Source organism: Rattus norvegicus, chromosome 15 (genome assembly GCF_036323735.1).
Source record: "Rattus norvegicus strain BN/NHsdMcwi chromosome 15, GRCr8, whole genome shotgun sequence".
Classification (NCBI taxonomy): Eukaryota; Metazoa; Chordata; class Mammalia; order Rodentia; family Muridae; genus Rattus; species Rattus norvegicus.
Window position 1 is genome coordinate 29,100,357 of NC_086033.1, and position 17,655 is coordinate 29,118,011.

General features: G+C 39.4%; 2 gene segments (V, D, J or C); both read left to right on the forward strand.

Annotated features, from left to right (window-relative positions):
• Nucleotides 1–3,993: 3,993 nt before the first annotated feature.
• LOC134482294 (T cell receptor alpha variable 9-1-like) lies at nucleotides 3,994–4,503 on the forward strand. The segment is given in 2 exon segments: nucleotides 3,994–4,039; nucleotides 4,169–4,503. Coding segments are annotated over 2 exon segments (381 nt in total).
• Nucleotides 4,504–13,611: 9,108 nt separating this feature from the next.
• LOC134482295 (T cell receptor alpha variable 13-1-like) lies at nucleotides 13,612–15,699 on the forward strand. The segment is given in 3 exon segments: nucleotides 13,612–13,663; nucleotides 13,826–14,113; nucleotides 15,584–15,699. Coding segments are annotated over 3 exon segments (456 nt in total).
• The last annotated feature ends 1,956 nt before the right edge of the window (nucleotides 15,700–17,655 follow it).

Consider the following 17,655-nt stretch of genomic DNA (forward strand, 5'->3'; position numbering starts at 1 on the left):
TGTTTTAATCTTTGCCTCTCTATTCCCTGCCAGGGGTATTCTTGTTCCCCTTTTAAAGAAGGAGTGAAGCATTCACATTTTGATCATCCGTCTTGAGTTTCATTTGTTCTAGGCATCTAGGGTAATTCAAGCATTTGGGCTAATAGGCACTTATCAATGATTGCATACCATGTGTGTTTTTCTGTGATTGGGTTACCTCACTCAGGGTGATATTTTCCAGTTCCAACCATTTGCCTACGAATTTCATAAAGTCATTGTTTTTGATAGCTGAGTAATATTCCATTGTGTAGATGTACCACATTTTCTGTATCAATTTCTCTGTTGAAGGGCATCTGGGTTCTTTCCAGCTTCTGGCTATTATAAATAAGGCTGCGATGAACATAGTGGAGCACGTGTCTTTTTTATATGTTGGGGCATCTTGTGGGTATACGCCCAAGAGAGGTATAGCTGGGTCCTCAGGTAGTTCAATGTCCAATTTTCTGAGGAACCTCCAGACTGATTTCCAGAATGGTTATACCAGTCTGCAATCCCACCAACAATGGAGGAGTGTTCCTCTTTCTCCACATCCTCGCCAGCATTTGTTGTCACCTGAGTTTTTGATCTTAGCCATTCTCACTGGTGTGAGGTGAAATCTCAGGGTTGTTTTGATTTGCATTTCCCTTATGACTAAAGATGTTGAACATTTCTTTAGGTGTTTCTCAGCCATTCGGCATTCCTCAGCTGTGAATTCTTTGTTTAGCTCTGAACCCCATTTTTTAATAGGGTTATTTGTCTCCCTGCGGTCTAACTTCTTGAGTTCTTTGTATATTTTGGATATGATGCCTCTATCTGTTGTAGGATTGTTAAAGATCTTTTCCCAATCTGTTGGTTGCCGTTTTGTCCTAACCACAGTGTCCTTTGCCTTACAGAAGCTTTGCAGTTTTATGAGATCCCATTTGTCGATTCTTGATCTTAGAGCATAAGCCATTGGTGTTTTGTTCAGGAATTTTTTTCCAGTGCCCATGTGTTCCAGATGCTTCCCCACTTTTTCTTCTATTAGTTTGAGTGTATCTGGTTTGATGTGGAGGTCCTTGATCCACTTGGACTTAAGCTTTGTGCAGGGTGATAAGCATGGATCGATCTGCATTCTTCTACATGTTGACCTCCAGTTGAACCAGCACCATTTGCTGAAAATGCTATCTTTTTTCCATTGGATGGTTTTGGCTCCTTTGTCAAAAATCAAGTGTCCATACGTGTGTGGGTTCATTTCTGGGTCTTCAATTCTGTTTCATTGGTCTATCTGTCTGTCTCTGTACCAATACCATGCAGTTTTTATAACTATTGCTCTGTAACACTGCTTGAGTTCAGGGATAGTGATTCCCCCTGAAGTCCTTTTATTGTTGAGGATAGTTTTAGCTATCCTGGGTTTTTTTGTTATTCCAGATGAATTTGCAAATTGTTCTGTCTAACTCTTTGAAGAAATGGATTGGTATTTTGATGGGGATTGCATTGAATCTGTAGATCGCTTTTGGTAGAATGGCCATTTTTACTATATTAATCCTGCCAATCCATGAGCATGGGAGATCTTTCCATCTTCTGAGGTCTTCTTCAATTTCTTTCTTCAGAGTCTTGAAGTTCTTATTGTACAGATCTTTTACTTGCTTGGTTAAAGTCACACCGAGGCCCTTTATATTGTTTGGGTCTATTATGAAGGGTGTCGTTTCCGTAATTTCCTTCTCGGCTTGTTTCTCTTTTGTGTAGAGGAAGGCTACTGATTTATTTGAGTTAATTTTATACCCAGCCACTTTGCTGAAGTTGTTTATCAGCTTTCGTAGTTCTCTGGTGGAACTTTTGGGATCACTTAAATATACTATCATATCTGCAAATAGTGATATTTTGACTTCTTCTTTTCCGATCTGTATTCCCTTGATCTCCTTTTGTTGTCTGATTGCTCTGGCTAGAACTTCAAGAACTATATTGAATAAGTAGGGAGAGAGTGAGCAGCCTTGTCTAGTCCCTGATTTTAGTGGGATTGGTTCAACTTTCTCTACATTTAGTTTAATGTTAGGAACTGGTTTGCTGTATATGGCTTTTACTATGTTTAGGTATGGGCCTTGAATTCCTATTCTTTCCAGGACTTTTATCATGAAGGGGTGTTGAATTTTGTCAAATGCTTTCTCAGCATCTAATGAAATGATCATGTGGTTTTGTTCTTTCAGTTTGTTTATATAATGGATCATGCTGATGGTTTTCCGTATATTAAACCATCCCTGCATGCCTGGGATGAAGTCTACTTGATCATGGTGGATGATTGTTTTGATGTGCTCTTGGATTCGGTTTGCCAGAATTTTATTGAGTATTTTTGCGTCGATATTCAAAAGGGAAATTGGTCTGAAGTTCTCTTTCTTTGTTGGGTCTTTGTGTGGTTTAGGTATAAGAGTAATTGTGGCTTCATAGAAGGTATTCGGGAGTGCTCCATCTGTTTCAATTTTGTGGAATAGTTTGGATAGTATTGGTATGAGATCTTCTATGAAGGTCTGATAGAATTCTGCACTAAACCCGTCTGGACCTGGGCTCTTTTTGGTTGGGAGACCTTTAATGAATGCTTCTATTTCCTTAGGAGTTATGGGGTTGTTTAACTGGTTTATCTGTTCCTGATTTAAATGCGGTACCTGGTATCTGTCTAGGAAATTGTCCATTTCCTGCAGATTTTCAAGTTTTGTTGAATATAGGCTTTGATAGTAAGATCTGATGATTTTTTGAATTTCCTCTGAATCTGTAGTTATGTCTCCCTTTTCATTTCTGATTTTGTTAATTTGGACACACTCTCTGTGTCCTCTCGTTAGTCTGGCTAAGGGTTTATCTATCTTGTTGATTTTCTCAAAGAACCAACTTTTGGTTCTGTTGATTCTTTCTATGGTCCTTTTTGTTTCTACTTGGTTGATTTCAGCTCTGAGTTTGATTATTTCCTGCCTTCTACTCCTCCTGGGTGTATTTGCTTCTTTTTGTTCTAGAGCTTTTAGGTGTGCTGTCAAGCTGCTGACATATGCTCTCTCCTGTTTCTTTCTGCAGGCACTCAGAGCTATGAGTTTTCTTCTTAGCCCAGCTTTCATTGTGTCCCATAAGTTTGGGTATGTTGTACCTTCATTTTCATTAAATTCTAAGAAGTCTTTAATTTCTTTCTTTTTTTTCTTCCTTGACCAGGTTATAGTTGAGTAGAGCATTGTTCAACTTCCACATATATGTGGGCGTTCTTCCCTTACTGTTATTGAAGACCAGCTTTAGGCCATGGTGGTCTGATAGCACACATGGGATTATTTCTATCTTTCTGTACCTGTTGATGCCCGTTTTTTGACCAATTATATGGTCAATTTTGGAGAAAGTACCATGAGGAGCTGAGAAGAATGTATATCCTTTTGCTTTAGGATAGAATGTTCTATAAATATCTGTTAAGTCCATTTGCTTCATGACTTCTCTAAGTCTGTCTATGTCTCTGTTTAATTTCTGTTTCCATGATCTGTCCATTGATGAGAGTGGGGTGTTGAAATCTCCTACTATTATTGTGTGAGGTGCAATGTGTGTTTTGAGCTTTAGTAAGGTTTCTTTTACATATGTAGGTGCCCTTGTATTTGGGGAATAGATATTTAGGTCATTTCAATATTTTTAACTGCTATGCATCATCCCAATTCAGGAATATGTTACAGGCCCTTTGATGGTCATTAAGGCACATGGTGCTGGCAGAAGCAGTGGCAGTCTAAGCTAGAGGTCAGGTTCACAAAGGTCAACAGGCCTCCCCCAGTCATGTTTCCAAGGTGGTGCTTCATCTCTCTGCACAGCTCAGTCTGAGAATATAGGTCAGCAGTCCTCTGGGTTAGCGTGAGTATGTGTGGGGGTGTGTCTATCCAGCACATACACATTTCCTGTTTTACTCTGAGCTTATATTTATTCTTTCCCTACAACCTAACCTTTCTTATCTTAAGAGATTAGTATTCACATACTCCAGTGGCTCAGAAAATGAACTGTTGTCCTGAACTGATGATTTTACTCTTCTTAGTGTTTGGTAAGTGGAATGGTACATTGAGTTTCTATCTTGTTTCATGATATTGATGTAAAATTTAACAACAGCTTCTTTTGTGAGGCAGAATACAGGTCATCATTGCCCTGAATCGTTACTAATTTCACTTTTTAGGAGGAAGCAATGGAGACTCGGTGACTCAGAGAGAAGGCCAAGTGACACTCTCTGAAGGGGCTTCTCTGACTGTGAACTGTTCCTATGAAACCAAACAGTACCCAGCCCTGTTCTGGTATGTGCAGTATCCCGGAGAAGGGCCACAGCTCCTCCTTAGAGCCTCAAAGGCCAACGAGAAGGGAAGCAGCAGAGGTTTTGAAGCTACCTATGATAAAGAAACCACGTCTTTCCACTTGCAGAAAGCCTCAGTGCAATCGTCGGAATCGGCCGTGTACTACTGTGCTCTGAATGACACAGTGGCAGAAACCACAGGGGCAGCTGAGCACAAACTCTGAGAATCGGGGGGCTGGCTGCTGAGTGTGTCTGAGATCAACCATTTAGGGTCCATGGGCAGGTCTGCTATTGTTGATACCACACATGAACACATCCAAATTAACACTAGGAACACATTAGGAGAACAGTAAGAAAGCATGACCGCACTTTAGGATTAATCAGAGAGAATGAAGGCAGTCATACATCACAGTGATTTCCTTTTTTTGTTTTGTTTTGTAGTTGGGACTTTATGTAGCCCAGGCTTGCCTTGAACAACTTTTGAACCTGAGGTTGGTTCTGAACTCTTCCTTCTGTCTAAATCGACACTGGTCTGGAGTTGCATGCATGAACCACCATATTAGGATGAATTTGTGATTTCTTAAATACAAAATCTCTTGTTGAATGAAACTGTGTGTTCATCATTGCCTATGGTCCTAACCCTCTGACCCTGACTCATGTCATTCACGGAGCTATCATCTTTAGAGACAGCCCTGGCTTATATGGCTATATGTGCTCCATTCTTCCTGCAATAAGAAAGGGTTATTTCATTTTCCCCCTCTCAAAATCTGATAATTTACTTGTTATTTGTACAGATTTTTATATTTGACTGAATTTAAAAGTAGAAGGTTTCAGTGGAGATAGTCCCCGTCTTGTGGAAATAGGTTCCTGCCTTTCTTGTTTGGCTCCCATCATTCTGTTAGCCCAAAAATGTAGCATATTCTTCAGCCTCTTCCTCATGTGTGTGTTCTCTTTTTCCTTCCTCTGGTGTGTTCTCTTTTTCAGTGTAATACGTCAACAGTTGGGATACACATGGAGTCAAAGGATGCTGAGTGTTGGGTGCTTTGGTCCTGGGAGAAAGTGAATTAAGATGAAAAGATGAGTGTACTCAATTCTGTTCATAGGTCAAGTAAAGGGAACTGAATAAGGCACTGGGAAAGCTGGAAGACATTGCTGGGAGAAAGACACTTGGATTGTGGATTTAGGAGATAACAGAGGTTAAGAATTAGATAGAGTAGCATAGACAGCTACTCCAAAGAGATTCATAGACCTTGAACAAAATTAGGGATCAATGCATGGATATACACATGTTATGATTTTCTTTTTTTTTAAGAGTTATTTATTTCATGCATACGAATACACTGTCCATCTCTTCACCCACACCAGAAGAGGGCATCAGATTCCATTCCAGATGGTCGTGAGCCACCATATTGTTGCTGGGACTTGAACTCAGGACCTCTGGAAGAGCAGTCAGTGCTCTTACCCGCTGAGCCATCTCTCCAGCCCAGGATATACACATGTTAATAGAAGATGTATTCCTTCTTTCTGTAGTATAGTACAAAAATATCCATTTTAAATTACTCCAACTATACAAGCATATAAAGAATACCTCAGAAGATCAGTTTAAGTTATAAAGCTCTAGAAAGACGAAAAATCATATTGTATAAATATAGCATTAAAAAACAACCAAACAAAAGGAAATCCAGTGGTTTAACTTTTTAATTTGATCTAGAGTTTGTCTCCTTTTCACAAAGACTTATCCTTTTGTCTCACTAGAATATCTGGTCGGCCCTAAAGACTTCAAGTCCTGTACATTGGGTTTCCTGCATCTCTATTTGATAGAGTACATGTTCTTTTTTTTTTTTTAATCAGTCATATAATTTTTTAAAAAAGTAAGCAATCTTAATTATTAAAACAAACCAACAAAACAAAATAAACATCTCCTACCCAATCACTTCCTAGTTCACTCATGAGAAGCCCAGATGTTTTATTAACTTAAGTACTAGGTGTCACTGCAAACTCTAAGAAAAATACTTAGTGGATATCTCTTCATTCTTGCTTTGAAAATCACCCCCTTGACTATGTTTATAATTTCCATTTTTTTTTTGCTCAAATCTACTTCAGTGACATTTTCTCTAAGCACCATATATAGCAGGTTAACTCTTTGCATGCCATTCATGTTAGGGTAGAAATCTCAGCTTGCATCTGGGCACATGGGCCAACATGTTTCCACATGGAGAGATTTAATGAAAGAAGAAGACTAGAAGAAGAGAGGAATAGAGTCCACCCATGAGCATGTGTAGGGAAGGGGGAACAGAATGTGGGGGAGAAGGGACAAGGGGAAGAGGGCAAGAGAAAGGAGCAAGAGCAAGAGAAGAAAGAGGGGAGAGAGGAGGGAAGAGGCAACCCATTTATAGTTCATCAGGCAAACATAGCTGTTGACAGGTAAATGTGGGGGTGGAGCTTAGACAGAATTGCAACAATTCAGGCTTAGTCTTTTCCCCATGGACACATGTATGCTATCTGTCTGTCTGTCTGTCTGTCTGTCTACTTACCTACCTACCACAGTTCTGCAGGGTGGAATTCCAAGATCAAGATATTGACTAGTTTTCTCTAAGGTCCACCACTTGACTTGTATGCAGATGACCCCTCCTCCCTAAGTCCTCACACGCTTTTGCTCTGAGGATGCTCATCTATTCTTACGTGAGCATCAGTCTCACTTAATTAGAGTTGGCCTCATTTGCTTTGATCATTTTGAAAGTGCCTGTCTTTGAATGCAGACACATTCTGAACTTCTTAGGGTGTCAGCTTCAAGGTAAACATGCTGGAGAGGGTGCACCTCAGGGTTTACCTGACCTGACATTAGATAAATACTAAATGTATGAAGAACGTAAACTCCTTCTTGACCAGTGCCCTTGAGATTTCTGGTGACACAGAAATCATATATACCCTGGATGATGAGGCTTCTCCCCTTTTGCGTAAATGCTGTTTTAGAGAAACAAGAAATATTCAGTCACAAAAAAAAATCTCTTCAGAAGTCATGATTCAAACCATAAAGGTTAAAGCTAAATGGACCAGTGATAAAAATTAAAAGTGTTTATTCAATTCAAGTGTTTTTTCCTCTGTGGTTAGCATATAAGAATATGTGATTCTCTTAATTTTAGTTTTATCCCTTTCTGAAGCTAATTCTTCATTTTAATTGATATTTTATCTTTGCTCATTCTCCCACTTTCTAATTATCTTCTGTGTGAACATTAATTCTGCTTTATTTTAACTTTTACATATTTTTCTCAGATTTTATCTTCTTAGGAGCTATATTAGTTGAGTAATTTGCACTGCTCCTTTACTACCACAGTTATGAAGCCTCTGAGAATTTTATTTTGGTGGTCGTAGTGGGGTAATGCGAGGGAGATGGCTGTGGTCCCTTTCTTATACAATCCAGGACCATCTGTCCATGAGTGACATTACTCACAATTCACTGGTCCCTTCCACACCAATCATTAATAAAAAAAATCCTACAGTCATGCCCACAGCAAAATCTAATGGAGGCAAGTCCTCAGGTGACATTCTCTGTTCCGAGATGGTGCTAGATTGTCTCAAGTTGACAAAAACTATCCAGTAAAGTTCACCCCTTGACAACTTGACACACAATTGCATCACTGTTACACGGTAAACTTTCTGCCCCCCAATATCTGATGCAAATGTGAGAATATAAAACACAGTAAAACTTTTAAAGTCACACAGTCTTTAAAAATTGTAAACATTTTAAAAGTTCAGTCTCTTCAAAAATATCCAACCTGGGCTGAAGAAATAGCTCAAATGTTAAAAGCTAAGACTCACACAAACAAAAGAAAAGATAAAATATCCAAAGTCTGTTTAAACGCCCAAAGTCTCTCGATTGTACTTCTTATTTTAAGAGGGAAGAAGCAGGGCAGAGTTGCCATTAGATAAATGCAAATCCAAACTCCAACAGTGTAAATAGCTCAGGGTTCAGGGTCTGGGACTCACTTTTAATCTTCTGGGCTCCATAGGGCTTGGGTAGGCTTACCTCTTCATTTCTACCATCTGCAGCATAAGCAGCTTAACTCATGGCTTCAGTCTGGCTACAATCCACACCTGCCAATGTTCTTGGTAGTTATTTCATGGTCCTAGGATCTTCAGTGTCATATGCTGTCTACTACATCTGAGGCTACACCATCACTAATGGCCTCTCTTCAGGCCGATTCTGATCCTGCTACACAGCATCAAGTCCTAATAACTTTCTCATATCCCTTTCACATTTTCAAAATCAATTCAGGTTGGAAACACACAATTGCCAAGCTCTGCTGCACTTTTATGTACAGAATCTATGTCATGACCTTGAGAAAATACTTCCCAGAAGAGATTGAGTCAGCCATGTTGTTTTATTATTAAGAACAGTAGATTTTCAGCTCTATATAACTAGCATCAATTGTCCCTGCAAAGTGAAGAAATTTTCACTTCTACAGATACTTAATTCAAATATATAACACAAATCATCCTGTTTCCATCTTTATTACCCTCTGTTTCTTCCCCAACCCTTCCATCCACTCCGTCACATCTCCTTGCCCTGGCTTTACCCTACACTGAGGCATTGACCCTTCACAGGGCCAAGAGCCTCTCCTCTCACTGATTCCGAATAAGACCATCCTCTCTTACACATGTGGCTGGAGCCATGTTCCCTCCATGTGTACTCTTTGGTTAGTTGTTTTGTATCTGGGAGCTCTGGGGAGTCTGGTTGGTTGATATTTTTGTTCACCCTATGGGGTTGGGAAACCTTTCAGCTCCTTTTGTCCTTTCTCTAACTCCTCCATTGGGGACTCCATTCTCAGTTCAATGGTTGGATGCAAGCACCTATCTCTGTATTTGTCGGGCTCTAGCAGAGCCTTTCAGGAGAAAGCACTATCAGTCTCCTGTCAGCATGCACTTCTTGGCATCCACAATATTGTCTGGGTTTGGTGACAGTATATGGGATGGATCCCTGGGTGAGGCTGTCTCTGGATGACATGTCCCTCAGTCTGTGCCCCACACTTTGTCTCTATATTTCTGCCTGTGAATATTTCGTTCTCCCTTCTAAGAAGGACTGAAGCACCCACTCTTTTGTCTTCCAACTTCTTGAGCTTCATGTGCTCTGTGAATTGTATCTTGGCTATTCCCAGCTTTTGGGCTAATGTCCACTTATCAGTGTGTTCTATTATGATTGGGTTTCCTCACTCAGGATGATATTTTCTAGTTCCATCCATTTAGCTATGAATTTTATGAAGGCAGTGTTTTTAATAGCTGGATAGAACTCCATTGTGTAAATGTACGACATTTTCTCTATCTATTCCTCAGTGGAAGGACATCTGGGTTCTTTCTAGCTTTGGATATTATAAATAAGGCTGATGTGAACACAGTGGAGCATGTGTATAGCTGGGTCCTCAGGTTGTACCATGTCCAATTTCTGAAGAACATCAAGACTGACTTCCAGAATGGTTGTAACACATTACTATTTTTAAAAATCAATCTCAGGATTCTAAATACCAGCTGTATATCCAATAGAGTTCAGAGTGCATCAGGTTGGCTGATAAATTGTCCTTTCAATGCATGAATAAGAAGTAATAAAAATAATATGGAAATCATGATCTCTGCCATCATAATCAGAGTCTCTACCAACTTCCCATTTTATCTGCTGGCTATATGGAGTTTGGAATTTTACTGTTCTTAGGTAAAATATCTCAACTTTCACAGACCAAGAAAGTATTTTAGTTCCACAGATATCCATTATTTTCACAGAGAGTGCAGGAAAAAAATATGCAGATAAGAAGAAAACTAGGAAAATAAGATACATAAGTAGAAAGAGGTATAGAGGACATTAGTGTGTATGACCGGTAATATATGGCCTGATCAATCTCTATGCAGGGATTTTTGTCTGACTTGAACTTGCACAGGTCTTAGGCATCTATCACAACCATCACAGGTTCATATGTACAACTGCATTGCTGTGTCTGGATAGATTTTGTAGTCACCCACCAACTCCACTCTTAAATTTTTTCCATTTTCTCTTCTGCAAAATATTCTGAGAGGTCCCATTTTGAGGTGGTCATTTTGCAGCCTCTTATATCTGTATCTTGACTGGTTATGGGTCTCTGTGTTAATTTCCATTGACTTCAAATAAAAGCTTCTCTTATGAAATTTAAGAAAGCTTTTACGAATTGATTTAATACTATATCCAGTTATCAGATTAGCATTAGTAGGTTCCCCTTTGCTTCAGGTATGTATATCATCTCACAGATCAAGCCTTAAATCCAATCAGAAGATGAGCGGTTATCTCCATTATATCCTTGCCTCTGTTAAGCCAGTGTCCATGGCTTGCCAGGCCCGTTGCTATTACTGCACTCAGAACTCACAGCTGGCTAAGACTTACTCTTGTGGTAGGGTGAATAGCATCTTCCATCGCTATGAGAGATGACCAGTAGGGATGAAGCTTCCAAGTGAGTACAAGCTCAAGCTTTTCGTGTTCATTCATAAGTTAAAGGTGCGGAATCTCTGTAATAAGTTCTTACCGTCAAGTGCTGTAGTGTAACTAAGATCATTGGCGTTAGACTGTAATGTTTGAGGAGTAGGGTCTATGGGACCTCACTGGCCATCATTTCCAAAGAGGTAACCTATTGTTTGCACTGGACTCATTTGTTAGCCTATCATTCCTAGTAGGTGTATAGTTTCCTGGTTATAGGATGACTTCATTAAAACTCTTTTTATATCTGTGATTGCACATCTTTTAGGAAGCTTCTAGAGGCTTCCATGTGACTTTCCTGAAAACTCTTCAGGGTTGGTTCTCCTTCCCCTTATGCAATAACATAAAAGGATAAAAGGAAATAGCAAAACAGAAACCAATTCTTAATTGGCTCTTTGGAGTCAGTTTCTTTTTGTACAACCCCTGCAGCGGACCCAGGCAATGTTTGGATGTCCCAAGAATTACTCTTAAGGAAACAATTAAAGCATCAGGAGATTAGAGCAGAACGAGATGTTTTTTAGGCAGAAGGAAACAGTGTTGGGAATGTAGAGCTGAAAGGTTTTCTTTCAGTCTTTGTGGAAACACACTATTGTAAAGTTTGGGAGAGAAATGAGTGACCAATGCAGCCAGGACTCATGTTTAGAGGCTTGGCTCCCATGCTAGAGGAAATGCCAGCAATGACATGCCTGTCACTGCCTAGTCAAAAAATAAACTTTCAGGGCTAGGACATAGGTCAGTGGTAGAATACTTGTCTAGCATGCATGAAAATCTGGATTTGATTCCCATCACAAAGTAAAATAGTAAATAAACAGAGAATAAGTTTGTACGTGTTTGCCTTTTACAAATGAGTAGCATAATGATATTTGAGATTCTAATTTTTCTTTTACCACTCAGCCACAGGGAAACATTTCTCAGAGCAAATCAGCTTTCTCCTTGTAATTGCTGAGTCATTTTTTTCTAATATGGGAGGAGAAACAAATCAAGGGCTTTTCTCAAAGCAAGTCAAACATTTCTCAGAGCAAGCCAGATTTCTCATTGCACTCTCAGACTCAAAATGGTTTCTAATTTTAGAGTAGAAAGAGTTCAAGAACTCATCACCCTGCCTCTTTTTCACAGAGATAGAATCTGTTCATTTTATTATAGTCATCTGTGTGATGAAGACGAGATTGTTTGATTATTAATAATGCCGCAAGTGAGGTCTCTAGCAAAACTATTCTTGAAGAGCAGAGTTTGAGATAATACATAACCTTCAATATTGGATGCCTCTCTCTTTCACATTCGTTTTAAAGCAATTTTTATAAGGAAATCAGAATGAGGGTTCTTCAAAAAATTGAATCAGAAAACTACCAACAAAACAAACTAAAACTAGATATATTATGAAGCCTAGTTATACCTCTTGGAATTTTGGAATTTCTCTCTCTCTCTCTCTCTCTCTCTCTCTCTCTCTCTCTCTCTCTCTCTCTGTGTGTGTGTGTGTGTGTAAAAACGGTCTTATGTAAAATAAAATAAAAATTTAAAAGAAACAACGTGCTGACCAGTTGTGAGTCTGTGTGTTTCCCACGAGCTGCTGTACAAAAGATTATTCCTCTAATTAGGTTCGACTGCCGCACTACTCTATTGGTATTGTGAAAGTAGAGGGAAGTTTGACAGTGCATCCATTAAGCAAAAATAATAGTAGTAGTTCCCCCACCTGGGACCTATATTCCCTATGGACATAAGTGCTTGACCTGTTTATAGTTCCAGTTATACATTTTTCTACCATGAAGTAGGCCTGAAATTAAAAAAATAAGTAGTTCACCACTCTTATAACATTCACATTGTCCTTGTGCCAATGGGCATATCTGTATCTTGCCATGATGGTCACTTCTGTAGATCTGAGGGCTCACAGCAGGCTAAGTCTTCTTAAATTTTCTCCCCTGGCAGCCTTAGTCACACTTTTGACACTATAAAATGTGGACAGTAAGGAGGAGGCTTCCTCATTAGTACTGGCTGGATTGTGCTAAGTCCTGTGACCAAATATGCAGTGTCTTCAGCACTGTGTTCCTGCCATCAAGTTCTGGTGGGTGACCAAGAGCAACAGCAACAGGTTCCATTATTTCAGGGGTCTCCATGGCTGCTCCAGATCAACACTAGGGGATGTGTCCCAGAGCTGGTTTTGGGCTTTTTATTTGGAATTATATTGCTGGGGGGTGTGGTATTGTGCTAATTCACTTTGTCTCTGTCTGTCTCTTTCTTCTCTTTTCTGTTTTGTACACACATACACATACATGCGCGCGCGTGCACACACAAACACACACACACACACACACACACACAATTTTGAAACATCCTTAATGTTAGTTGGCCCTTCATGCACCCATCCTTTCTGCCATACTCTCTTCCTCCCTCTGTACTTAACCCTTCTTTGCCCAGAAAAATGCTATTGACTGAAAATTAAATATTTTCTTGCCTTCATTCATAAGGATGAATCGTAGTGACATTTTGATTTCAAATGTTTATCCTAGCCCATGATTCAGTGGTACAGACTGTGTGCACCTCTTTCCAGGTTACTAATAATGACTCAGTAACATTAAAAAAAAACCAACCCCATCTCTACATCTTTATTCACGGCTTTCAGTAATTAGAGAAGTGGCCACAAGATGGCAGTAGGGCGCAGCTGATGAGAAGCACAGCAAGCTCATTTCATTGCATCCTGAAGCACTGCATCCGTTTTCTTATTGGCTAGTAAGATAACACAGGAAGCTGCTATAACTGTTAGAGAAAAGGGAAAACCTGGAAAGACAAAGAGCTTGCTTGGCACGAGATTGCAAGTCTACGTTGATCCCAGGCAGGAAGAACGATGAAGGCGTCCATTCACACTGTATTCCTGTTCTCCTGGCTGTGGATGGACTGTGAGTTGAAGATTTGGGGTCAAGAGAAAATATTTGGTGGATGTTTCTTAGAGATCCGTGGGCAGTTTATTTTATACAGTTTCCTCTAATTGTTGTGGTCAAAGATTTTAAGCAGAGTACTGCCTGACTGCTCTCCTCCTGTCTGTTTTCCTCTCTGTGTAGGGGAGAGCCATGGAGAGAAGGTTGAGCAGGTTCTTTCTACACTGAGTGTTGTAGAGGGAGACACCGCTGTCATCAACTGCACGTACACAGACAGTGCTTCATCATACTTCCCTTGGTACAAGCAAGAAGCTGGAAAGAGTCTCCACTTTGTGATAGACATTCGTTCAAATGTGGACAGAAAGGAGACTCAAAAATTTACAGTTTTACTGGATAAGAAAGCCAAGAAATTCTCCTTGCACATCACAGCCACACAGGCTGAAGATTCAGCCATCTACTTCTGTGCAGCAAGTACACAATGTTTCCCAGGCACCTACCTGCAGCCTATCATCAAACTTGCTATGGGGGTTGGAGCCCAATCCACATCCTGTGTCTTGTAGTAAAGCACTTATCATATGGTTTAATTGCAATGGAAACTATAACATACAGATATTTAAAACATATATGAGAAAGTTCAACTCTCTCTCTCTCTTTGTGTGTTTGTGTGTGTGTTTGTGTGTGTGTGTGTGTGTGTGTGACAGAGAGAGAGAGAGAGAGAGAGAGAGAGAGAGAGAGAGAGAGAGATATGGTAGTGGTTCATACCTTTAATCCCAGAACTCAGGAGGCAGAGGTAGGTGGATCTCTAAGTTCAAGGTCATCCAGGTTTAAACAGAGAAATCTTATTTTGAGAAATAATTCCAAAATAGTTTATTTTTTAATTTAAAATTTCTAACTATTTTTTTGTACACTCTTATGTCTTAGTTTCGTATTGCTGTGAAGAGGTACGATGGCCAAGGTAACTTACAAAATGAAATCATTTAACTGGGGTGTTGGCTTACAATTTCAGGGGAGGAGTCCATGATCATCATGTCAGGGAGCATGGCAACAATCAAATAGGCAGCATGCTAGATAAGCTATTGGGGGCTTACATGTAGAGATGACAGCCTTAAAGAAGGGCAGGAGAGAGAGAGAGAGAGAGAGAGAGAGAGAGAGAGAGAGAGAGAGAGAGAGAATGGCATCCCCAGTGATACTCTTACAACAAGGCCACATTATTCAAGACTGAAGACATCTACCAACTGGTGACAAAATACCCAAACATATGATCTGATCCTGTGGGGTGCTTATCACTCCAACCACCACATGGTATGGGAGCTACACTTATCTTTGGGTGTAGGTTCCATATTTAGAATACAGTTAGAAATAGGACTGGTTTAGGGAAGTGACTTTAATAGTTTCTCATCCAGGGTTCATTGCTTAGTCAGACATGTATAGTGGGCTAGGCTTAGAGTATTGGGCATGGATTCCATCATGTTAAGTAGGCCTTATGCTGGCTAATTATGCTGACTTTACACAAGCTGAAGTTTTTTATCTGGATAATGGCAACAGAATATATAGTTTTGGGGGTCAATGGACTCCCCTGATCAACAGTTCAAAGGAGATATGCATGACCCAATGGTGGCTTTTTTTGGGGGGGTTGTTTTTGTTGGGAATAATTGCCACATCAAAATGTCATAATTTCTTTAAATATATTCATGTATATATAAGATACACTTATATAAGCAATTTAAAGCAAATATGAGATAGTATGATTATGGTTCTTTCAAACATCCTTAAAGTTGTTTATCCCCCTTCTCTCCCTCCCTCCCCCTCCCAATGTTTGCTGCTTTCTGCTCATCAGGTAAGCATTCCTCCATGTTACCCATGTCTCTCTCATAGCTCCAGCATCTATTATTCTCTTCTGAAGACCCCCATGGTTTCTTTTAACTCTCCTGCTTTCTGCAGTTACTACAGGTGGTATATTCAGAGGTGAAGATTTAGAGACGGGTTCTGGAAGTAAGCGAGTATGTGTTGCATTTGTCTTTTTGGGTCTGCGATACTCCACTCAGTATATTTTCTAGATCCATCATTTACTTTCAAAGTTTACTGTACCACATTTTCATTATCTACGAATCTGTTGAAAGACATTTAGTTCATGTATATTTTCTAGCTACCATGAATAGAACAGACATGAACATGGCTGAACAAGTATCTGTGGAGTAGAATGTTGAGCTCATTGGGCATGTGCCAAGGAGAGGTATAGATGGATCATATGGTAGATCTACTTTTATCTTTTAGAAGATTAACCACACTGATTTCCACAAATGCATCTGTTTGCAATTCCACCAATGTGAATGAATGTTTCTCTTTCCCCATATCCTCGTAAACATATTCACTGGCAGTTTTTAATTTTTTCTTTTTTATTGGATATTTTATGTATTTACATTTCAAATGTTATCCCCTGGCCTGGTTTCCCCCTCTCCCATCCCCTCTCCCTCTGCTTCTATGAGAGTGCTCCCCCTCCCACACACCCACTTCCACCTTACCACCCTGGCATTTTCCTACACTGGGGAATAGACAGATACCAGGTACCAAAGTTAAATCAGTATCGAGCAAACCTTTTAAACAGTGCCATAAACTCTAAATAAATTGAAACAATCATTAAAAGTCTTCCAACCAAAAAATGCCTAGGACCAAATGGATTTAGTGCAGAATTCAATCAGACCTTCAAAGAAAACCTAATACCAATACTTTTCAAACGATTCCACAAACTAAAAATAGAAAGAACACTACCCAATTCATTCTATGAAGCCACAATTACACTTATACCTAAACCATACAAAGACCCTACAAAGACAGAGAACTTCAGACCAATTTCCCTTATGAATATTGATGCAAAAATACTCAATAAAATTCTCACAAACTGAATCCAAGAACACTTCAAAACAATCATCCATCATGATCAAGTAGGCTTCATCCCAGGGATGTAGAGATGGTTCAATATACGGAAATCCATCAATGTAATCTACTACATATACAAACTCAAGGAAAAAGAACCACATTATCATCTCATTAGATGCTGAGAAAGCATTTGACAAAAATTCACCAGCCCTTCATGTTAAAAGTCTTGGAAAGATCAGGAATTTAAGGCCCATAACTAAACGTAGTAAAAGCAATATACAGCAAACCAGTAGCCAACATCAAACTAAATGGAGAGAAACTTTAAGCAATTCCACTAAAATCAGGGACTAGACAAGGCTGCCCACTCTCTCCCTACCTATTCAACATGGTATTGGAAAGTCTAGCCAGAGCAATTGGACAACAAAAGAAGGTCAAAGGAATACAAATTGGAAAGGAAGAAGTCAAAATACCACTATTTACAGATGATATGATAATAGGCTTTAGTGAGCCAAAAATTCCACCAGAGAACTCCTAAGCCTGATAAACAACTTCAGTAAAGTGGGTGGATACAAAATTTTCTCAAATAAATCAGCAGCCTTCCTCTTCTCAAAGGAAAAATGGGCTGAAAAAGAAACTGGGAAATGATACCCTTCACAATAGTCACAAATTATATGAAATGTCTTGGTATGATGCTAACCAAACAAGTGAAAGATCTGAATAAAAAGAACTTCAAGTCTCTGAAGAAAGAAATTGAAGAAGACCTCAGAAGATGGAATGATCTCCCAAGCTCATGGATTGGTAGGATTAACACTGTAAAATGGCTGTCCTGATGAAAGCTATCTACAGAATCAATGCAATCTTGATCAAAAATCCAACTCAATTCTTCACAGAGATAGAAAGAGCAATTATCAAATTTATGTGGAGAAACCCAGGATATCAAAAAACATTCTCAACAATGAAAGAACTTCTGGGGGAATCACCATCCCTGACCTCAAGCTGTATTGTAAATCAATAGTGAGAAGAACCACATGGTATTGGTACAGAGACAGACTGGTAGAGCAATGGAATAGAATTCAAGATCCAGAAATGAAACCACACATCTATGGTCACTTGATCTTTGACAAAAAAGCAAAAAC